General features: G+C 37.2%; 1 protein-coding gene across 4 annotated transcripts in view; it reads right to left on the bottom strand.

The window, feature by feature from the left end:
• Positions 1-6,509: 6,509 nt before the first annotated feature.
• TRAPPC8 (trafficking protein particle complex 8) overlaps positions 6,510-24,860 on the bottom strand; it is a 50,684-nt gene continuing 32,333 nt past the window's right edge. For 2 of the 4 annotated variants that reach the window (XM_035317552.1, XM_035317554.1), the window contains 10 exons: positions 23,930-24,077; positions 22,560-22,656; positions 21,716-21,784; positions 21,577-21,617; positions 20,017-20,202; positions 19,352-19,453; positions 12,164-12,211; positions 10,646-10,791; positions 9,364-9,453; positions 6,510-7,553 (listed from right to left, as the gene is read on the bottom strand). In XM_035317552.1, coding sequence (XP_035173443.1) covers positions 7,319-7,553; positions 9,364-9,453; positions 10,646-10,791; positions 12,164-12,211; positions 19,352-19,453; positions 20,017-20,202; positions 21,577-21,617; positions 21,716-21,784; positions 22,560-22,656; positions 23,930-24,077 — 1,162 coding nt within the window. In that variant the 3' untranslated portion in view covers positions 6,510-7,318. The remainder of the gene's footprint in view (positions 7,554-9,363; positions 9,454-10,645; positions 10,792-12,163; positions 12,212-19,351; positions 19,454-20,016; positions 20,203-21,576; positions 21,618-21,715; positions 21,785-22,559; positions 22,657-23,929; positions 24,078-24,860) is intronic. The other 2 variants (XM_035317553.1, XM_035317555.1) reach the window with 1 other exon arrangement.

A 24,860-nucleotide genomic window follows, 5' to 3' on the forward strand; every position in this document is an offset into this window, starting at 1 on the left:
CCTCTGTTTTTGTGGAGAATAGTCTTTTATCATCACATAACCTAACAATCTTCTGAAAAGGAAAAAGTCACGTTCACCTACTGATGAGACAGAACACATTTAGAAGCAGAAAGCACTAGATGGCAGCAGTGCTTAACTCATATAATTTGGATACAGAAGTCGTAGGGCAGCCACCCATACTCAACAATACAATGGGATTTTTATGTATTTCCCAAGGCACCTGAGGCAAGAATTTAAAACTAAAGACAACGCAGATAAATCTCACAAAGCTGTTGATAAAATGCCAGTGAATACAGAAAGCAACAGTAGAATCAAGAGATTTTCCAACTTCCTGCCAATGTAAGACATGTAGTAGTAACATGACATGACATAATTATTTAGTAGTAACTACTGGAAGTATTTTTCAATGTCAGAGGGAAAAAAAAAAAAAAGCAGAACTGGAAAGCAATACAGTGCTCCTAAATTAAACCCTGTATACAGACAGGAAAAAATACAGAGTGCCTAGACTTGTCTCTCAATGCAATACTGGTCCTATGGCTCCTGTTCTTGGGACAAAGTCACATGGCCCTCTCTACCCTCCTTCATACTTAGACGAATACACATTTCCACTCTCTTTTCGTGGCTATTCCCACATTCGTTATCCTTTTTTCAATCTTTTTGTTTCACCACATTCTCCTGCAATCCCTTTCAAGGCCTTCTCACTTTTCATGTTAACTTGGCCTCATCTGTCTCCAGTTCTCTGCATCATCCTGTATTTTAATCTTGCACCCCCTGGCCTACCGGATGCTTCTTTGTGGTTACCCTCTGCTTCTCATGACACCTCCTTATTGTCTTTACCTTGCTTGCCTGGATAGACAACTGCTTTATTTCAGAATGGGTGTCCTAGTTCTGACCTTGTTTGAGAGCAGTACTGCTTGCCCTAAAAGTTTAAAGCTCCCAAATTTCCTTCTTCTTTATTACCTTTTTAGGTTTATGTCACTTCTAGCATCTGTATAATTCTCTCTCATCTTCTACTTCCCACTTCCATTTGGTTGGGCAATGCCACCCCTCTCCCCTCTGCCTGCCTACCCTGGCAGTACCAGCACTACCCTCATGCTGCTGAAGAGAGGGTGGAAGAAACATGAGAAACCAGCAGCACCCCTGTGAAGGGTTTGGTTCTAAAGGGCAGCCAAAAGTATCCACGTACCTAGGGAAAGATGTTTTCATCAGCATGGATGCTTCTGAGAGCAGCCTCTCACCATTCCCCATACCAGAAGAGCTTAAGACCAAAGAAGCTGTCACCAGCACTATCACCTATGTGCACACAGAGTCACAACGGTGGTCAATGATCAGGTTTACCTTTAGCCTTGACAGATGGGTCCCATCAGCTGGAGTCACTTCCCCTATGTTTGAATGCTCAAACACCCATTGCTGCTACGTAGGGGCAGACTGCCAGTGCAAGGAGCTCAGCTGGATCCTTTTTGCTTACGACACCGGGCGCTCAGTCTCCAACAGTCATATCTTGGTTTCAAAGGATGGGAGTTACACATTTACATTGATCAAGAGCAATATAAGAAAGCTAAAAGTGCTGTTTGGCAGGGACCAATTTCAGATACAATGGCACCATGAATAGACATATGTCCAAGCATACCTCTACCATCTTTCACCTGCTGCCCGCAGACACCAGTAAGTTTTGGAGTATGCAGAATCCTGTCCCAAAGGATTCTGGAAACAGGTAATTTATCTATATCCTCTAACAACTGTTCAGTCACAGAAGAGGTGACTGTCCTGCCTTAAGAGAGGTTTCAAAGCATTACTTTCCCTGACAATGGTTTCCTCCCTGTGATTACAGGTGCCTCCCAGATTGTAGTCTTGACCCAGAATGGATGTCTCCTGTGGCAGCATCGGGCTTGTCACCAGCATGATGCATGTTGCCATGGGTGAGAGCATAGATTTGAAAAACACAGATACTATTTGAAGAAAGAGGGTGATTGACCATGCTAATTCCTGTGATCAGCAATTTTTCTCAGCTGTATGACCAAGAAATGCAAACTCAGCTTGAAGTTAGCAGTCTGGAAATCTCAGCAGTCCTGCACTGGGGGGATCCTCACAGGGAACTTCCAGAACAATGTCTATTACTTTGACATGCATGAAAATATCTTTGAAAACTGTATTTGTGCTCAAGCCTGACAAAATGTTTGTTCACTTGATGACGGTCAGCAATCCCTATGTGCAGGCTTTCAATGCAAATGTAATAGAAATTGGACTTAAATATGACAGAAACATCCAATAATTCTTGCATTTAATTCTGGAGCAGCAGAATGTGTTGCAGAATGTCTCTTCTTTTGCACAGGCTGACTTCTGTGATGGCATATGTGATGGAGAGGTGTCTACTGCCACTGTGGACATCCCTGACAATGTCATTGGCTGTACTGATGTGGCTCCCACATGCCTGCACTTATTGCAGTGTCCTGCCCACCTACAGGAAACAGCACTGAGAAGTAAATTCAGTTATGCAATCAGCCACAAGATACATGTCCCACAGTTTCTTGCTGGAGAAAATACACAGCTGGACAACCTACAGATCAAAGCTAACTTCACGAATCTGGGATGTCCTTTATTGATACATTGCAAAAATCCTCAGGCACCAGTTCTTGAGTTACGGGAAGATAAAAAATATCAGAAGTACGTCTCTGCTGACTTTATGTTTGAAATACACAGAATGAATAACTATGATTATCTTTTGACTGCATATGACAAAGTGCTTCTCTCTACCTCGGAATTGGACGACTTTGCTGGAAGAACAGGAGTTGCCAGACCCACATACTGCATGGACCAAAAGTAACTATATGAGCTGTAAGAATAGGAGTGAAGCTGAGTTAAAGCGGCCCTCCATCAAGCATCTGATTCTTCATAAAGATGAAAATAAGATCATTTTCCCTCCATATAACAGCCTATGCACCTTTAAAGCCAGCGCAGGGGATACATTTTAGTTGTGATTTGTCTGTAACCTTCTCAGTATATACGCATGGTGCTTTTTCCATGAGCTTTCTAAACTTTTGGACAGCACTGTCAGGCATTCTGATTTTATTTTTGATTTTGACAAGATATTCCCTACCTTATTTATCACTAAAAACTGAATGCCAAAAAAAATGCCAAGAGTCAAAGTGTTTTGACTGCAATTTTTGAAAGCCTCTGGGAGATCAAATTGCAGTTCTCTTTTGTTTGGGAAAGCTTTCTTGTTATTACAAAGATCTGATAGGGAAACTAGTCCAATGTCCTTTTACCTAATTAGAAAGTTAAACTTTTATTGTTTTGAAGTTGTAAAAAAGAGTTCATTTCACAATGGTTTTAACTCGTTAACCAGCTTTCCCCATTTTTTCCCCTAATTTATCATTCTAAACATGTCACTGATCCTGCGTGGTTAGAGACAGCATATATTTTTTTCCAATACAAGCATATGATTTCAGAAACATGACAGTGTTTAAATTTAATTTTAGGAAATAACTTCTAAATCAAGTGGACTGAAGAGAATTCCTTATTAGTAAGAATGAGGACTGTATGACAAAGACCAATTCTATCCAGATTTCCAAATTTGGAGTTGTAAACAACTCGCACAAAGAGCGAGGCTTTTCACTCATGCTGAGTAGCAGAACATTATCTGTTAATAACAATTGTACTGTGAAAGACCAACATTCTCCAGAATGTCTAAATCCATCCTACAGGTGGACTTGGGTATTTAAAGTAAATTGGTAGACATTTTCCTAGTAAGACACTAACAGTTTGCACTCAATACCATGATAGTTAAAAAAAAAAAAAAAAGTTTATATACAGATTAGACAAAAATGGTTACTGTGAATCCTGCGAATTTGCAGTATATGGCTTACTTTTTGGTATTTATTCATAGTTAAAGTCTTACTCTAATATACTGAATGTTTAAACAAGATTTAAAAAATGCAGTTTAGGACAGATATTAAAGATGTGTTTCCATCACAAGTAATTTAGACTTGAATTTAAAGCTAAGATTATTTTTCTTGTTCTGATGCATGAGAGTTTAGTTAAAAACTTAAGATGAGTCAACCAGTGAGCTTGCTCACAGAATAGCTGAAGGTTCCATCTTTCACTAACCACGAACTGCAGTGACTCCAGAATTTGTGGCTGACAGCCTGAACAAGAAATCAAACATAGCTTCAATATCAAATACAGACTTTTAAACTTTTTTTTTTTCCTCCTTGAGAACAGGCATTAGTATGTTGTCTTCTTCAGCTTGCCCTGTGCTGCTCAGTTTCTTCATTTTTATCTGATTTTAAACTGTGATCCCATCCTTCTCCTTTCCAAAGTTTCTCTAAAAGCTGCCCCTTCCTTTTTCAATCCTGCCGGACTTGCACACTTTCACAAGTTTTGCCTGAGTGACAGCAGTCACCTTCTACTATCTCTTTGGTGACAGGACGAGGGGGAATGGGCTAAAGTTGTGCCAGGGAAGGTTTAAGTCGCATATTAGGAAGAACTTCTTTACCAAAAGGGTTGTTAGGCATTGGAAGGGGCAGCCCAGAGAAGTGGTTGAGTCACCATCCCTGGAGGTCTTTACAAGACATTTAGGTGTAAAGCTTAGGGATATGGTTTAGTGGAAGATTTGTTAGCGTTAGGTCAGAGGTTGGACTCGGTGATCTTGGAGGTCTCTTCCAACCTAGACGATTCTGTGATAATCTACACAACTGACAAGACAGCATGAAGGAACTGATGTTGATTTGGAAATAAAGCACTTTGGTTTATGGTTTAACATTTACAATAGTCATTCCTCAGACACATCATAACAGCAGCCTTTTCTAACGTTATACCAAGCTTTAAAAAGTTAGACTCAAATACTGCTCTTCCATTGTTGTCTTAGAGTATGACAAGTTGAAAATCTCAGTATCTTTTTAAGCAACATGTCAGGAAAGAATAAAGAGGGATATTTCACTGAAGGGTGAAGAGAAAGCAAATAGTGTTTTTTTTTTTTTTTTTTTTTTTTTTTTTTTAAGCTATACGATATTATATCTACAGCATAAGTCAAAGTCTAGTTTATTTATAGGGTTGATTTATAGATTTATAGGGTTGAAACAGCTTAGATCCCCTAGCTTTGCTTAGTTGAGAACTCCTTAGGAACAGTTGGTATGCACAGGAAAAGAAAATCTCATGTCTACATAAACAGACGTAGAAAAGCATCTCATAACTATATGCTGGTGGCTGCTAATTTTACCCATGCTGAATAAAACATTACTCCATCTCCTTTAGCCTCCTGCCACTTCAGTTGCTCACCCTAATCCTATAAGCACTGAGAAACATGAAGGGTTGATCTGGTAGCTCCTTCAAGCCAAACTACGTAATCTTATGACAGTGTTTTAAAAAACTAGATATACACCAATAGAAACATCAAGGACTGGTTTACTTAATCTAAAAGTTCGGATCACTGACAAAAAACTACACCAGGCAGCAGCTAATTAAGCAAGCAGTAAGGCTACTCTTGACAACAGTGGAACTTCCAAATCACGAGATATTTCTTAGCAGTTTCTTCTGACAGGCTGAAAGTCAATTAAATTCTGACTCATGTCACAAAACTCATGTGGAAACATCCTGTCTGAATAATGTAACTTCTGCCACTCAAGTATTCAAAGAAGTGCTGAAAACACATCAGATATGACTTCATGGCCTACAGCATGATAGCTGACTGGCATAAATAATGCTCTCTTTCCTAAAAAGAGTGCCAAGACAGAGCACTCGTGACATAGTATAAGGCTACAATGCAATGCCAAGAAAAATTTATGAAGTGTAGCCTTCAAATCTGCCCAATAGCAGAAAAGAACTCCATCCCTTAAGCAGCACATTTGTTATGTAATATTCAACTATTCTGTTGATAAATCAGCACAGCCCATAGTCATTAAGTATGACTATGTAAGGCCACGTGCTGTGAATGAATTCAAAGACTTTTTAGGAATTTAAGTCCTGGAAATCGGCATATTAGTATTGGATAGAAGGTGTCAAAAAAAAAAAAAAAAACCTTCTGAAGGCAGATGGACTGTTTCATAAGTCAGTGCTGTCCTGTGATGGAATTTCCTTCAGCCACATGATAGAGCAGACAGACAGAAGTCTTAGGTTTCCTTAGGTACTTCAGTTTTTCCTTGTACTCAGGTAATCCATCACAAGCCACATCTAACTCTACGCTGGTTTTGCTGCACTTGATTACTTCACAGCCTTCTTTACGTTCAGCAGCTACTACTCAAATTAAATAATCCTCATCACATACTAACTGATATTGCCCAGATAGCTGAATTCTGAGACTTGCTCACTGTGTGAGAACTCAAAAGGCAACTACAGCAACCTCTGCAATTTTCCATGTATACCAACACTACCATGACACAATGGAAACTTCAGAGCAAAAAGGACTAGAATGAACATATTCTAGTGTACACAACTGAATTTATATACAAACTCAGCACTAGTAGGTTGCCAAAGCTGTATGCAAAGGAAAAAAAATTAAAGGCAGGAGTCCATACAGTGAATATGGTGTATGTTTTATTCTATTTACAGTACATTTGTTATAAATATAATACATTTCTTGAAAATCTTGAGTAGATTTTTTTTTAAAACAGATCAATTGTTATAGTTACATAATAAAGCAAGTGACAATTTAAATGACAATCTCATGGTTGTGAAATAGTGCATTCTGTGCTGAGATGAATGAGAAAAAAATACTCAAACTGGTTGAAGAAATTATTTTTGAAACACCATAGGTGGGGCTTATATGTAAACCTTGAAAGGTCATCAGCTTTCATAAACATGAGAACTCAAAACAAAGTTTTATACTAAAGAACTGAGGAACAGATTGGAGATACCCTATTGAACTTCACAGTAAGGTTGGGATTTATCATGACTAATGGCTTTAGACAGGAAAAAGCCAGTGATGGTTTCTTCCTGAACCATATCCTAATACAGCCACAAATATTAAACACACCATGCTGGAAGTTGGAACAGCAGTCAAGCTGCATTTTTGACAGGGCATAGGACATACAAATATGTTCAGATTTGGAGTTAAAGATTATTTTGTGTTATGAATATCTTAATTACCGGAGAAGAAATACATTATAAAAGGATAAAGGAATTTTCAGTCCAACGTGCGTTGCATTGAGAAACAAACTGACAAGTAGTCTGAATGTCTTGCTATTCTCTTTCCTACACAATCTCTAGTAACAAGTTAGATGTTTGAGGTGCTATTTCAAAAAACTGCAGCAAAATGTCAACCAGCAATATAAGAAAAGAATCCCATTTATTTTGTCTTTTAGTATGATTTTTCAGAAAGTGGTCAGATGTTATTAATAATAATCAGTGCAGGCATGGAGTTCTGCTGACTCGTTTCAAACAAAGTAACTTGGTCCGCTAGCTTGGCAAATACTCTGGGGGTTCCAAGATTATAGACACCTGTATGAACAAAGCAAGCTTTTAGCTGCAAGCTATAGACTTCCTGGCTTTTCAGTTGAAGCTTGTACTGTGTTTGCCCAAGCCACGTAAAAGATCCATGGATTTCTAGTGCTTCTGGGCTGAAAAAGAAGGTAACAGGAGTTATTTCTCTGTATTTCTAACATTAGCAGTTCACATGAACCCCTCAATTTGAAGTTTTCCCAAAACTTCAGAACACACTTTCATAATTAGCCCCTTACAAATATGCTTGTTTATGCTTTCTGAAAACTAACCAAAAAGACAGGAATTGGAAAACTAAGTTCCTATTCTAGCAGTCTTCAGATGCTGGAGTGCCAACTGCCAGTCTTCTTTGGAATCTTCAAAGTTGCTGGGCCTTTTTCATTGCTTGCATATAATAATTTCCCTTAAATCACTGCCTTCCCCAAATAAATTGTGCTTTGTAGTTCCATGCCCCCCACCTTATCATTAAGAGATTACAAATTCCCTAGCAAGACAAACCTAGATTTTAAAAGATAACAGCAATCAAAGATACAGACAGAAGTGTGCTTAACATTTAACCAAGATGCTAAACAGTTTCAAAAAAGCAGCATGTTTATATCCTCTTTCCCACCACGCACACCATGAGGCAGAGAACCTAAGGTCACCTTAGGGATCTGCAAAGATACTCACTGTCCACTCATCAGGTCCATTTAACTGAGTCCTCTTTACTTCTTACCAAATATTTTTTACTACTCTGTGAATCTCACAAACTTTTATAACTACTCTTCCTTTGGCTCATATGGATTCGTACAGACTTGATCAGTACAGACTTTAAAAGACTTGAATATATTCTTAATATATTACGTTCTTACTATATTGTACACCACACAAAAATTTATACATCTATTCGTAATTATAAATTCCAGTGTACTCCCAACTTTTATGGAACCATGACATAACAATAGACTAGATACAGATTGTCAGGATTTAAAATTACTGCATAATGTATTCTTAAGGCTTGTCCCATGAACCAGAGACAGATCATGTCAACAGAAATAGTTGTGTATTAGGCTCTGGGTCTTTAATTTCTCATTTACCACCTAGACAGCCTGTTGGCAAGAAGCAATCATTCCCCATAAACAAGTCCTCAATGTGTCTCAATCTGTCATGTCATCTCCTTCCTCCCCCACCCTCCCTCCCCCCAAGATCATTCAAATCAGGAATCCCACAAGTTTATTTTGTGATGAATCAGGTAGCATTGTATCTAGGATTATGGTTCACATGAATTTTATATGAGTTAAACTGCCTTGTTTTAACAGAAATGAAAATTAGCAGTACCTCATGATACTGAATTCCATCTGTCCCACAGAAATATCTGTAAAACTTTTAGAACCAATTCACAAAATGTTTCCCCTGTGGTAGTATTTTCACATATTACTCCAATTCTAGGTGAAAAGCCATAAGAATAAGCCGATAAAATACTAGGGGCAATCTTAGAACCTTAGGTATCTTTTTGACAACTTTTGATACTAAATCACATTACAGCAGAAAGTATTCAAGTTCATACTTCGAAAGTTGTTTTCTAAAAATGACTTAATACTTTAAAACTGAAAAAAAGCAACATAGGTTTAGTAATGGAAGTTTGCTAAAGCTGGTATTCTGCAAGTTCAAAAACGTTTCCACTTTTTTTTCCAGAAAAGGTCTGCAAAGTTTAACTACTTAAACTAGAGTTCAAGGTCGTCTCTTAGATATAGTCAGAAGCAAAACAAAAATTGAGAAGTGACTGAAGACTCCCATTTGACTGTATGAAGCCTTGATCACCTTGTATTCTTTCACTGAAGCCACTATTATAAAGATTTTATGCTAGATATTCTGTGCAGTTAAATTGCAGAACTTCCTAAAACTAGGAAGCAGTCTCAGGAAGTGTTTTGATTAACATACATGCATTACCTTGTTGTTTTATGCCGCAAATCAATCATCACATCTACAACAGCCTGGGAACAATTGGAAAGTAGGAGAGTGACAGGCACCAGACAGAGGCTGCAAAGAGAAATAGTTCCACAGCAATGAAAAAAGTATAATTAAAGACTACCCAGAATAAGACTTAAGTAGTCAAAAGAAATTCCAGGTCATGCAAAATTAACATGTAGTTGTCTATTATACAACAGTCTGAGACAGTGTACATATCATCACTTACTGTCAGTAACTCTAGTCAATGTAAAAAACTATTGAGCCAATTAAGCCAATGCTGAAGTCACTACCTTCCTTTCCTGCTGAGGAAAATTAGCAGAAGCATAATTACCATCTTAATTCACTAGAAATTGCCATTGAAATAGCTCTATTCACCTAAGAAGTGATTTGTGTCACTGGAACTCCTTGCCATTGCTTAACAGTTTAAATATTCTAAGTTAGACAAACAAGAACTACTAGAAACTATAATGAAGATATGAACTTGTTTCTGGAAAGATGCACACTTCATAATTGTCATTAAGATATGACACCTTGTAAAGTGTTAGACTTTGTAAGGAAAGAAATCCCTCTGTTGGCATTACATTAAAGCAAATGCAAGTATACCACAGCAAAGTTCACAGGAGAAAAAAAACTCAGACCCAAATAGCTATTTTTATGTTACATGTACAATTCATTTCATGTCTAGAAATCAATTTGGGGGAGGGGGATTGTTCAGATCACTTTCATTTTGGAAGAGTCAAGCATTTTTGCAGGCTCTAACTAATTCACCCTAGTAGTCTGCTTTTTGACAGGTTAATTTTGAGATTCTTCCAGGTGAAAAGCCCAAGCAATCTAAACCATTATCATCTTTATTTTTGACATAAGTCAGAACCATGGCTGATCTTGACAAGTAGACACAGCAGTTCTTTTAATTTAAGAGTACTGTTTACTGTCTGCCGAGCTCCTCAAAGTAGTTATGCTGCTTCCTCCTTTGACATCCTCCACCAAAATGCACACAAAGGCACCAGAGTATTTATTTTGTTCTCAGTAAGTTTGATAACATTCCCAGTTAACATTAAAACTGCAAACTGTGATATTACAGCCTGTTTTTCTACATTGAACTTCCATTTTACCTATGTATTACCTAAGCAGCAAGTTTAAGAATTCAGCAAGATTTCATGCTGTTTTGTCTTCTGTACTATAATCCACATCGCATCTCTCAACACGATTTATGTCAAATTAACAATATTTCAAAAGGTTCTGAAGAAAATATTCTACTAACCTTTTTTGATGAAAAGAGTGACTGAAAGACTCTGGGTAATGAAGACTCGTCTTGATAAGATTGGAAAGCTGCTCTGGTGTTGGTCTTGCAGGTCCTGGTGTACTTTCTGGTCGAAAGAACTTTAAGAGAGCCATTTCTGGTAACTCCTGAAACAAATTCAGAATGACATTTAAAACACTGGCATGATGCACTGTGCAACACAATAAATCCAGTCACAGAAGTTACAAGTTTATTATGAACTCTAATTCCATGGACGTGTCTAAAGCTTAAATAATCCTACTTTTGTATTTAAGCATGCTAAGAAGGAAATGATATTGTTATCAGTTACCTTCTTTTGAGAGAGATTTCACAGTTGATTGTGAAAACACTATCTGTGCAAGTTTCACAAAAGCAGGCTAGCGTTGTGGTAATTTGTTGCGTTTTGGTTTTGTTTTATTATTTAAGAAAAAGGGACAGCACTTAGTTCCCTTATTCAGAAGCTGTAACTAGAAAAAAAAACTATCACCTACCCTGTGAAGTTCACAACAGAAAAGCCAATAACCAAGTTACCCAGAACAGATCCAAAGTAAAGCAAACAAATTTATGGAAACATGCTAACAATGACAGAAAGATTTAAAAAGGCAGAGTATCTCAAGAATTGTATAGCAAGCTCTTGTAGACATAGCAGTTGCCTTTCCCTGTCCCCAGCTGAAAGCCCAAGTAAAGCACTGACATTACTTGGGATTCATCCTAATGTTATAAGCAGAATCAATCTCTGAAGCAGAAAAAAATCAGATAACAAAGATGCAACACCAAATGAGGCAAATCAGGCTACATTTGGTCCAGCATCACAGCACTATTCTGTTGAACTCTGTTCAACATTTAATCTGTTTTGCAAGCAGGATTTATTGAGGAAGGGGCTACCTTCTTTATTGCCTTATGAATCTATTCTACAAGAAGTCCACCTTTAGAAAAAAAATAGAATTTGCAGCAATAAATGTGACTACTTAAAGTGAAGGAAGATTTAAACACACAAATAAGACAGTACACTGCACAAAGTAATATTTTTCATTTAAGGATGGGGACTTGTACCTTCTAAGTTGAACACAAATACCGTAGGCAACAAAAGCCTGACTCAAACATACACACAGGGCCCAGTGAAATCTGCAAGCGTTCTGCAAACATCAATGTTCACCTCTGCTGATATACCAGACAAGCCAATTTTTGGTGTTTTTTTTGTTTGTTTTGTTTTAAGTCAACATTGCAGTTCTTTCTTCTTGAAGAGTAGCTTTCTTAAAATATATTTCATTGTTACTGTGTAGTATCTCTCCCCCGAAATTACTTTAAGCCCTGAATGATTTTGTTAGTTCCACCCTAACCTTGTATGTACCTAATTTGATGTAACTTGACAGCATGAAAAACACCACCCTTCAGGAGTTTAAATTATAGTTTTTCATTTTAATTTATCTCAATTTATAACAACCTCTTTGACCATACACCAATATCCTACACACTGTAGTTTGCCCTAGAGTTAATTACCTGTTCCAAGTCCTCCCAATCAGAACTCCCGAGTATTTTTTTAAAACCCTACAAAAGACAAATACGAAGATTTATCTCTACAAATAGACAAAAACATCATGAAATGCAGCAGGAACATTTACTGGTGAAAGTGCAGTATACTAGTAATATTTAAAATCTCTGTTTCTAATACTACACCTCTATTGAAGGACTGGAAGGTAGCAAGATTAACAATTTACCATCATTAATTCCAGTCACCCTCTAGGTGTCAGATTCAGCTAAAGATATCAATTTCTTCAAGTTCAGTTGCTCAAAGTCTATTTTCTTTTTCAATTTAGCTAGAACAAAGGCTCTATGACATTTAGCACATGATTCTCTTACCTAATGCTTCAGGAGGAAATTAAACACTTTCAAATGGTAAACAAGAAGATCTGCATGCAGATCATGAAGCTACCTAGAGATATCTAATAAGAAATACTAAGTTGAAAGATGCATTAAACTCCTCCTCTACTCTGGAGCTTCAGAAATTGAATCAAAACTACCAAAAAAAGGATACCCATACTCACTTGGGCACCTGTACCCTTAAAGAATATGCAAACAGATAATAGCCTCACGTCACATTTAAAGTAAAACAAAGCTAAAAATTAAATGAGTGGCATTTTGTTGCTCAAATCCTAGAACACCAACCCAAATGGAGTTTTGCCTTTGTTTTTTTGCCTTTTTAAAGTTCTGAGACCGAAAGTCAGCTTGTTGACCCGTTATAGCTCTTTGCAAAACCTCTGTGGGCCACAGTACACAGCAAGCACTATATGTTCCACACAAGAAGACCACAAGGACATTTAGGATACTCCCTTTAAATAATAGTTTAGGTGCAATTTGAAGATCTCAACCATATGTAACAGTAGTGGTACAGATAAGCTTGATTGGAATGGATTTCATCATAGAGTGTGAAAGAACTGAATTTCAGTTATAGCAGAACCTTTTTTCCCTGTCAAGTTCTATAGCTGCATTTGTCATTTTTTCTTTTTTAAATTGAAACATTCAATAGAGAGCAGCAATGGAATTGCACCACTCCCAGAGTTGCCTTCCAATAGCTACGAACTGTACAGCTGGTACTAGAAAAGCTGTTTCTATTATTAGAAATCTTTTTGCTGTCCAAAGTCATCTACAAAGCTCAGTTTCAAACATACACCTACAAAAATCACAAGCTTAATGTTCCAACTAGAATCTTCACAACTTCATTATTCATTCACTATTTTTTAAAAAAAAGTAAGGACCATTAGAGTGAGGTTTTTTGCTTCTTTGAAGCAAAGCTGTGTATTATCCCTAGTTACACTTCTGAAATTGTGTACTAGTCATGCCAGTTTTTGATTTCTCCTGAAACTGTACTAACAAACTAATTAAAGCTAGAAAAGTTGAAATTTACACCCTGATCAATATAGCTTTTGCATTATATGATAGATGTAACAGACAGGTCTGCCCATAATAAATCCTTTAACTTTAGAAGGTACTTCGAAAGTAAGAAGTCTTTCCTTTCCATCAGATGGGCAGAAATGATGATATCTTTACATGCAACCATTTATTTATTTTAAGGAGTATTGGACAACTTAAAGCTTTCAGCTTCAGAGAATCTTCCCAATTATTGGGTCAGCACGCTCTTAAAGATATCAGGAAACAAAAATAAAACCAGAGTGCCATTTTTAAATCTCAGTTTTAAACTGGTTTTCTTCACCACATGATTTGTCTATATTCACTCTAACTCCCAAGTTACACCTACATTAAGAAGTAGTGTTACCAAAGCAATCATCTCTGAAGTGAAACTCTGCTAATCTGCTAAAAAGTCAACATGCATACCATAAGTACTTCATGGATTTTCCTTTGGGCTAGCACTAGTCTTATCCACAGAACTGAAATAGCAGCCCAGAAGCACATCTTGCGTAGTTCTGGGGCACATACAGAATAGTCCTGTCTGGAAATAACCCGTAAGTTTGTGCATTACAAGACCCCTCCGCAATGGAAGCAGAGAGCCATACAAGGCAACAGAATCACTTAAAAAGTATGCTGAAACTGATGCACTCGCACACACTTAACCTCATATAAACTAAATCACGCTCATATGCTAATGTGTTTCACAAGTATGGGTGCTACTAGAAAAAGTAGAAAGAAAGAGTACTGAACAACAGCCTTAGCTGAGAATGGATGTTTGAGGAAATCTGAAGTTACCCTGTCCTTTAAGTGATGGTGAGGAGGTAAAGAACTCAAGTGACAGAATAGCTGTATTTTGGATGCAGTCATATTTTGACCTTCAGTTAATACAACTGAATTCTTGAAAGCAAAACTCAGAAGAGAAACAGAAACCGTAGCAGTGGTGTCAAACAAACAAAAAGCCATTATCTACAAGTACCGGTTAGTTTTTATTAGTGAGGGTTTTTGCTTTGACTAGGCCACACACCACTTTGTGACGCCTTTGAGTTTCTGATTCAGCCAAAAGCTTTATTTAGCAGTTTTTCCTACCTTTTGCAAAAGGCCATTTTCCCCCAAAGTGCATGTGACGGAAAGGATAGGTACATAAGTGTTTTCTGTACTGTTCTGAGAGCTTTCTACATGATGTATAAAAATGGTTTAACAGAGTCAATATTTGTTAAGTGTTCTGTCAGCATTCTATATTCCAATTCCAAAATTCTAGAAGATGCAAGAAGCTCCTCACATCACCTGAGATAACTACTGTATCCAGCAACCTATGCTCAAAAATATTTAATCACCTACTTAGTTTTGCAGATAAAAACACTGTAGTGTAAAAAAAAAAAAAGTCTGTCTATAATAAGAGACAGACAAAAATTGCCTTGATTATAATGAAAAAAAGTTTAACATTTATGATTATACATTGATCACATGTGGGAATAAAGTAAAGCATGTGCATTTGAGCTTTCAAGTAAAGTTCATATAGAATTTACTTTTCTCTCTTTTTTAATGCAGGTATATAAAAATTTTAGCCAGAAACATTTTACACTACCTTGTACTTTACGGAAACTATGTTTTATCTTTAAAAAAAAAAAATCAAATGCTCTGCTACGTTATGCTGCTGTGGAACAGGAATAATTACATCCTGTTGTCTGTTCCACATCCCTGTTGTATACATGTTCCACAATGAACCAAATGGAAGTAACCTGTCCTTGCATCTCAGTCAGCAGACTTAACATTTTAGCTGAGAAATCTTAAGATAACCGTGTATCATCAAACACAATTACCAATCTACCAGCAAGTGCCTAAAGAACTTGAGAAACACGTCAACGAATACAGATCTAGTGCTTCTCTAATGCAGACCTTTACTGAAGCTTTGTTTCTCCGACAGGACATTTAAGTTTGAATAAATCCAAACAAAACCCTTAAAGGCTAGCAAAAAATTCAGAGCCAATAACTGACAAAGCAGAGGTCAGCAAGCACACAGAAATTAACTCCCCCTCTGCCCCTCCCTTCCCCAAAAAATAAGAGTAAGCCATCCAGATTTACTTAATTATTTGAAGAATTCCATTAAGATTGGAGTTTACTTTAAAATAAATTAATAGAACAAAAAAAGGGGGGAGGGTACAGTTTTATTCATGTTCTCTCAAAGTCTACTGTGAAATTGTTCTTGGTTGGGAATTGCTGTATTGCCAGAAGCAACAGTTCTGTTGGTGGTTACGACACCATGAAACAGAAGCAGTTCAAGTAAAGAGGAAAAAAAACACTCAAAAAGCAACAAGCAAAAACACAGCAAGAAACACAGGGAGTGAAGCAGACTCTTGCATCCTAGGTGACCACTGTTCAGAATCTGCAAATACATCTATTTTCCAGAATCAAGCAGCTCTTCACAGCTTACCTGTATAAAACAGTGGTAAAAAGCATGCATCTCCATCTCCCTCTGCTGTCTAGTCCATAGAAAACAGCTAAACGCTATACTGTCAACCCAAGACACTCCAAAACCAGTTTCCAACCCTACTGATGACTTATACAAAATAAACACAGATTTACAAAGAAACTATTTGACTGTTACAGTTCTGGAAAGTATGTACTGAAAATGTAATGACAGAAGTACTGTTTGACTTTGGGATTTCCTCCACCCCATTTCAATGGTTGTGTAACTTTAACTAAAGAACAAGGCATTTTAAAGAGAATATGCAAGCCTTAACTAAGGGATGACGTATATTATTTTCCCTGCATAGCCTCATTTAATCCTATTTTAGGTATTCTTTAAATTCCTTACTTCATTCTCTCCACATATTTAACTGCTGCAAAGTCTCCGATCATTTAACTTGTTACAGAGGGCAATCAACTGATCAGAAGAAGCCAGCATGGGTCTATAAAGGGCAGGTCCTGCTTGATTAACTTGATCTCCTTCTGTGACAAGATGACCTGCTTAGCAAATAAGGACAAGACTGCAGATGTTATCTGGATATTGGTAAAGCATTTGACATTGTTTCCTACAGTTTCTCCGGGAGAACATGGTTGCTCATGGCGTGGACAGGTATACAGTTCACTGGGTGAAGAATTGGCTGAAGAGTCACAGTGCATAGAGTTCAATCTGGTTGATGGCCCGTCATCAGCATTGTCCTTCAGGGCTCAGTCTCGGGGCCACTTCTATTTAACATTTTCATCAAAAATCTGAATGAAGGGATTGAGGGCACCCTCAGTAAGTTTCCAGATGATACCAAGTTAGGCAGGCCTGCTGATCTACTTGAATGTAAGGAAGACTTTGCAGAGGGTTCTCAATAGGCTAAATCAACATGGATTCCAGTCATGACATTCAACAAGGCTCAGTGCTGGGTCTTGTACTCAGGTCATAACAACCCCAGGCAGTGGTACATGCTTGGGAAAAAGTGGCTAGAATTGCCTGGCAAAAAAAAAAAAAAAAAGGACCTGGGGGGTGCTTGTCAAGCTGAACATGAGCCAACAGTGTGCCCAGCTGGCCAAGGAGGCCAAAGGTATCCTCACCCACATGAAAAACAGTGTGGCCAGCAGGACCAGGGAAGTAATTGGACCACTGCACAGGTCATTGATGAGACCACACCTCAAATACTGTGTTTGGTTTATGGCCCCTCACTACAATAAGGGTGTTGACTTGCTCTAGTGTATGCAGAGACCACCAAAGCTGGTGAAGGGATCAGAAAACAAGGCTTACGAGGAGCAACCAGGGGAACTGGGGTTGTTTAGCATGAACAACAGCAGGCTGAGAGGAGACCTCATTCCTCTCTACAGCTACCTTAAGGGAGGCTGTAATAAGGAGGGCGTCCATCTCTTTTCTCAGGTACCAGCACGTGAGGAAACAGTCTCAAGTTACACAAGGGGAGGTTTATATTTCTTCATGGACAGGGTGATCAAGCATTGGAACAGGCCACCCAGGGCAGTAGTGGAGATATTCAAGAGACATAAGGACAACAAAGGACAGAGTAGGGACTCTGTAGGTCAAGCTGATGGTTGGGCTTGATCACGTAGGTCTTTCCCAACCTTCAAACTCAGAGTCTGTCTTCTCTTTTCATGACATAAAATGCCAATTAAAAGAACGTGAGCATGCAAAGTCTCTCCCTCTTCTGCCATCCTGAGATTACAGGCTCTTGAAGTCCAATTTCAACCTGAGATTCGGTTACCATGAAGGCAGAGGAGTTAAGTATTTATTAAAAAAAACCACCCTAATCTTAAATAGATTTCAACAGCATGACAGTACAGATGGATATCTGCTTCTACAGTACAGAATAGTTCAAAGGAAGTTCTGAAAATTTGTTCATTAAGAAGGTGTATACAATCAATGTAGCGTCTATTTGTAGTTGTAATAACAATACTGATGGGAATGCAGACTTTAGTCTTTAAGACAGTAGCATGCATTACAAGTTGTGATCAACTCAAAACAAGTTGTGATCAGTTTTGTTTAGCTTGAAACAACTAAACTCAATGCAGACATCTAATATTCTGATACAGTCAACAAAAAATGAAAACCCCTATACCTAGCAGGTCTAATGTTTGGTGATATGTTTATTTTAGGATGTAGGTGCAATTCATTCCTACTTCTCTCCCCATCCATTTGCTAGAACAAGACATCAACAGGATCAAGGAGAAGAATTCAACAGCATTTTCCTTCGTAACTTCAGATGTTTACAGTATGACCTACTGTTCTACATATAACTTAAAATACAGAAAAGAATATTAGAATGGGAAGTAGTCATTAGACCAATATAGTATAATATTGTAAGCAAAGCTTGAGTCCACACATGCAGAGGCTTCTGTTGGAGTTTTTGCAAGAGAAACCTCTTCAGAAGTTAGGACTTAGATTTTCTGATTCTTCAGTGGGAATGAACAGCAGCCTGTTTAGATCAAACTAATGTCCCTTCTGATCTATTTCAGTTTCATAGCATAAAAGGACTAAACGGAAAAGTCTTAGTGATGTAAAATACTTACAGGCTTATGAACCAAAGCCAAATGCACAGCTTCAGATATTCAAGTAATTCACTATTTGTGTTATAACAGTTTCTATAGAAAGTCATGTGTGTCTTAGTGTTTTCTTACCAGAAAACATAAGAGGGCTCACTAAAAGCTGTATATGTAATGCAACGCTGGTAAAAGCAAAGAAACCAGCACCAAAGCAAAAAGGAAGAGCGTTGTACTGACCAACAGAAAACAAGTATGGTTTTTATTTTACACATTAGCCACCTTCATATACAAATTGCATCTGTCATACACGTTTTTATGCAAAATCTACAACTTTCATAGTTGTTACTGTTGCGTGTACCAAGAGACGCGCACAAGTTTCTTGCGGATGTTATTTTTATATATATAACCAAATAGGCTATAAAATTTGAAAATGAAATGATATATTATTAGTTTATATATTCTAATAAATCTTTCAATGTCTTACTAATTTCCCCAGTTTCTGCTTTTCAAAATTTTACAATAAAGGCCTTCACTTAGAAGTTGCATGTAGTAGAATTTAAGAAATTTTTATCCTGTTAACAAATAAATACATCATTTTAACTTTGACTTAATCTATTAATAAGCTTCTAGATGTAGTCTAAATACCACAGAACAGTTTACAAAACGACAACTGTACCTTACTGAAGTCTTACATTAGATTTTACAAAAGCACCCAAAATGATTCCACTTACTTCCATTTACAAGAAAATGCATCAAATGCATTTTGGGAAAGAAGCAATTGCAAACAGAAGTTTCATAGTAGATTACCTGCTTCTGAGGAAACGAAAAAGCCTCCTTCCCAACTGTGTTAAGGGCAATATGATGCTGGCCTTCCAAAATAAGCTGCTTATTGTCTTCCACAACATATGCCTACAAAATACAGACCAGAGAGCACAGACATTAGCTGATCAAAAACTATGATAAGCTTTATAGTTAACATTTTCTCCTTAACTGGAAGATGTTTTGTCCAAAACCTAAACGCTAACTTGACTTACATATTTATGTTTATGCTTTAAACTTTTCAAGCACAGACAACAACTGTGGTTCAGACTGCTAATTGCCACTACTTAAGATTTGCATTCTGGTAAATTGGGTCTTCCTCTTCAAAGCAGACGAGGTCACTCTTACAGATCTATGATAAAAGCAAGCATTATGAAAATTTAAAATGTAAGTTCTGTTAATTTTATCTCAAAAAAAAAAAAAACTTAGGAGCTGGATGCATCTAGGACAGCATAAAACCATTTAAGTGATTTACTACAAGTATTAGTACTATCTTGGCTTCTTACCACTTTCTTTAGTTCATTACTCTGGTTTTAAGAAGTTACATCTCTAAGTTTTGTACAAGTATGCTTGAAAGTTCTGGATGCCATATTATATTATTTTCTACATGTCAGAACTCAGCCAAATTTCAGAGAGCTTACAACTATACGTACCTTCCACAGTACAACAACATTCAAGTCCACTTCACTGCATCTTTGTACCAATCTGACTGCCTCGTCAAATGATGGTTTCACTGCCCTCTGAGATCCATGAGTATGAGATTGCACATGCGCTTTTTTTAATTCAGAGGATAAGCTTTGAAAAAGAAAGTCTGCACAAGGACTAGCTGAACTTATTATCTGCAAGAAAAAAAGAGCGCTCTCAGGAAAAGATGCAAGCTGGTACAAGTTTCTTTAATAGAACTCATCATTGTAGTATTTCAGTTCCATTCTCAAACAATCTCTTGCAAATATGCCACTCGTTCTGGTTACAATGCTTGCCCTTTTACAGCCATCAGCACTACATAGTGAAGCCTCTAAAGCAACATACGGGAACAGAACTACAGATCACTGATCTAAAAATCACAACTGCTGAACTTAGAAATAAGGTCTTTGATTATTACCAGACAGCCTACTGAGATGCAATCAAGTGTGGGGAGAGAACTGGAGTGTCTCCCCTGAACTAACTTACATGCAAATTACTATTGCTTTATTAATACTAATTAGTAATTTGAGTAATTATTAGGTTAATAATAAATTCTTCTAGTTAATTACCTTAACAGCCAGTTAGGAATGTACACTTTACTAGCTAAGATTAGAGATTGCACAGCACACTTGATCTGTTTTACAAGTACAGAAGTACTGTGCTGTTTGTCAAGTTTGGAAAAGCTTAACATAAGCAGCGACAAACATTAAAAGCTTGTTAAAGAAGTGGGGGTAAAGACTAACATCAATGATGCCTGGACAAACATCATATATAAGACTTCAGCTTCCTCCATTTAAAAAAATGTTAGACATTCAAAAATATGGTGTTGCAGAGCTGCTATTTTTTTCCCCCTTCAGTAGAATACTTATATCCAAGGAGAAAAACTGTTTTTTGAAGTAACTGTCTAGAATGGAAGGAACCCTTCCCACAGCCCAAGTGGAGAATATTTTCTTACAAGAAAGCTGAAGTTCATGAAGTCTACCCATATTTTCAGTCCTAAACTCAATTTATATGTCTATAAAAGAAATGGCATTAAGTAGCCTTTCTTTGCCTTTTAGAAGCCAGATGCATACATGGAAAATATACCCTCAACATAAAACAAGCGATCTAGTACTGACATCCAACTAACCAAATTCACTATCTTAGTGTAGATTTCTGATCCAACAAAGTGTCTTGTTTTCTCAAGTTTTGGAAAAACATTCCATGTACCAAGATCATTTTCTAAACTGATTCTTCTTCAGACATCTGTATGCTTAAACAGATTAATAGGGTGTGGTAGCCTGTAATTTTAACCATCTTTCACAGAATTAGAGAAACAGACTCCCTGAACTGATTGCAACATAAGTTAGTGGTTTTGAAATTCTAGTACCTACATTCATTAGAGGTTTCCAGTGTTTACGATAAGCCTGGAGTTAGAATTTTTAACTTATCTTAGTGAAAAAAATAAAAAGGCAATAGAATAAGTAATAAAGGATTTCACTAGGCTACGTAGCACAAGACATGATATGCAGTTGCACCAGTTAACTTACCTGCTCATTTCCAAAGACAATATCTGCAAATGTGTAGTTTTCTAAGGGATAAAGAGAGGAGAAGGCATTTCAGCATCACAAGAAGTCAACTGCAGTGTACAACATCCCAACTGTACTCCCCTTCAAAAATGTTACCTACCTTCTGAGTTTTTGCATCTTACTGCTTTAAAGCACAACTTTGCTTTCTCTCTGCTAGCAAGTTTAGTATCTGAAAGAAAAAATTGCAAGATATTTTTTCCCCTCAACATAATCACATAGCATGCCATATTAGCCAAAAGTCAGCCTTTGAACTTCAGAAATAAAACCACACTGACATTTAAATAGCATGTCTGAACAAGCAGAACTGCATTATAGTAAGGATGACCTGCTAACCCATTCCACCTACTCCTATAGCAGAAAATAAGCTGTACTATGTAAAGCAGATACAGGGAAAGAAAGAAGAGAAAAAATCTCATCCAGCTGGTTTACCTAGAATACTAATGCAAGAGGAAGATTTGTCTAGATTTCACTTTAAATATATAAAGCATCAGCATACGTGTAAAGATAGCACATTAGATACAATAATAGATGTCTGTTTTCTTGAGTTGCCTTTTCAAAAATTAGCAGGTTATATTAGCTAATGCAGGATATGCAGCACTAGCGATTCTGGGCTATTTCTAATAACTGAATAGAGCATTTGTCAAATATTCTGTTGATCAGTCAAATTTTACACTGATAAACAGAAATAAAGGAACGCCATGAGACATTTTTCTTGTGAGGCAAGTTATCAGCCAAACCAGACTTGGATTTCTCACAACACTTAACTAATTTACCTGTAAATTAAGACCATTTTTTAAGTTACTGAAAGTTGAAAGGCACTTTGCTAGGAAGGAACACAAAAACATCTATAACTGAGTTATTCTGAAAGGCAAGTTCAACTTCTTACAAGATTAACTTTTGCATCCTTGCTAACTTGCTATCCTTTTGGTATTACGGATACACACCTTTGTCTTCAGAGATGTTAACAGATTTTTGAAGCTTCCAGTGTTTGCTATTACTTGAAACTTGAACTATATGAAATTCTTTAACACCAGCCTCACTCTAAGAAAGAAACAAAAATGATGTCAAATAAGACCAGTCATACTTGTAGTGTTCTTCATTGCACAGTAAGTGTTCATCACAAAGCGGTATTGTTGGAATCTTCATTTAACTCTTCATTCACACCATCTGCAATACAGTACTAAGGAGACAAGAACAGATTGAAGACCCACTGTAATACAGAACAGTCCCAGCTCCCAGCATCCTTGAATTCCAGTAAGCAAAACTGTAAGAAGTCAAAAGATCCTATGGAAAAAACTCCCACAAGGTGGCATTTTCGATTAACATGACTATAATAAAACCTAGACTTTTTAAAAACTCCTATGCAGACCACTGTCCAAAAGGGCACTTAATTTCCAAAACTACTTCAGGATCCTTGCAAAAACATAAATCCCAGAAATTCAACAACTGTAAAATTACATACATATACACAATGGAAAGTAACTTTTGGGATGGTTTTCTTTATTGGAAAGAATGACATGACAGTGGAAAATTAAGTTTTGCACAATGTCATCTGTAAACTCGCTAAGTGCACTCCCTCCTTCCTTTGTACACTCCCTCCTCCTCAAAGACTGGTAATATTCACCTTAGTATCTGAAGGAAAAAATATACACACTTAACATGAAATGACAAATCAGCTCCAAGATCCCACTACTATTTAAGTGTCTAGGAATTCTAATAAGCAGAATATTCTATTACCTGGCCTTGTTGTTGAAAAAATGGGAGCAGCTTTAACCAGAAAAACTAAGTAAATTTAAATTAGCACTGTTAAACTGAAATATTGTCATCTGCTTTGCTAAGCCAACAGACCACAACAGACTGTGTTTGTATTGAGCTTCCAAAAATGTGAGAGTTTGTTAATGAATATGGACACAGAAGCTTCCTTCAGGTTGTTGATAATTCTGCTGGGGTCAGGGGTGCAGCACAGAGAGAAGGAACACAGGTTGTCTCAGTCATAAAGTTGCAAGCATTAGGAACATCCATGAATTTGGAACAAGTCTTCCAAAAGGAGCTTGAATACAGATTCGAAATCACATACATTTTACTATGTGATTAGTTGAGGTGGTTCTAGCAGACATCCACAGCTTGTTTTGAGGCATAGCTTACTGTTAGTACTTTCTTCCCATTATTAATTGGAAAGTCTAAATATGCAAGGCTTACTTAATATTTCCAGTCAGTGTAGTATAAAAGCTTTTAATTAAATATTGGTTCTACTGGAGATGTTTACATGTCTGCTGAGCTTAAGAACAGTATTTTCATTAAAAAAACAACTTACAGTATTGATATTTTCTATATCCACAAACACCAACATGTTGTCCCCTCTGCCTTCATCATCTTCAAGTGCATTACTTCTGCAGACAGTAGCTCGAATATGTAGAGATCGACTAGTACAAATAACTGCAGTGTGCCTTAATACTCTATGACTAGAAACGGAAGAAAAAACAACATTCTGAAGAACCAGGACTGCTGTCCATAACATCTCAAGTCTAGCTTTTACATTTCTCATCAATATCAAGCTATTAAACAATTTATTCCCTTCAACGACCAAAAAGCCATTTTTCTTTTTAATATTATTTTGATAGGATGCTAAACAACCACGCTGCATTGGGTAGGCACTGTTCAAACAGTTTCTTACCCAGTTCAGAATACCAGAAAAAAGGTCAGATGTTACCATGACAAAAAAATACTTCGTTAATATTTCAGATTTAAGACAAGTGGCATAATGAAAGCATGGCATTTATTGGCAGAGGGATGTAATTAAGCAATTTAACATCACCACATGCTTTGGAAAACAGTTTTTCAGCAAGTAAACCATGAAAGGCCCGCTAGTGAATCACACCTCCTGCACAAACATTTACTGAAACACCACCACACTCAAATTCCCATGAACTGGGAATTACCAAAGGGTACATTTACATGATTTGTATTTTGATTTTCAGGAACATGCTGTTGATCTAATCTTGACAGGCTTCAACTTACTTTGCTTTGGTTTACACGATGAAAAAGTTTCAGAAGCCAAGCTCACTTGCTCTCTCTCAGAACTAGCCTGAAAAACAATGCCAGCTTGTGGCTGGAGCTTAAGTCCATGGGACTAGAGCTCACCTAAGGTACCATCATTCTGAATGTCTACCGTATGGAGGCAGCTCCTCAGTCCTGATGCTACAGATGCATTCCTCCTAGCCTGCACTACTATTTAACATAGGCTG

The sequence above is a fragment of the Oxyura jamaicensis genome, chromosome 2 (genome assembly GCF_011077185.1).
Source record: "Oxyura jamaicensis isolate SHBP4307 breed ruddy duck chromosome 2, BPBGC_Ojam_1.0, whole genome shotgun sequence".
NCBI lineage: Eukaryota > Metazoa > Chordata > Aves > Anseriformes > Anatidae > Oxyura > Oxyura jamaicensis.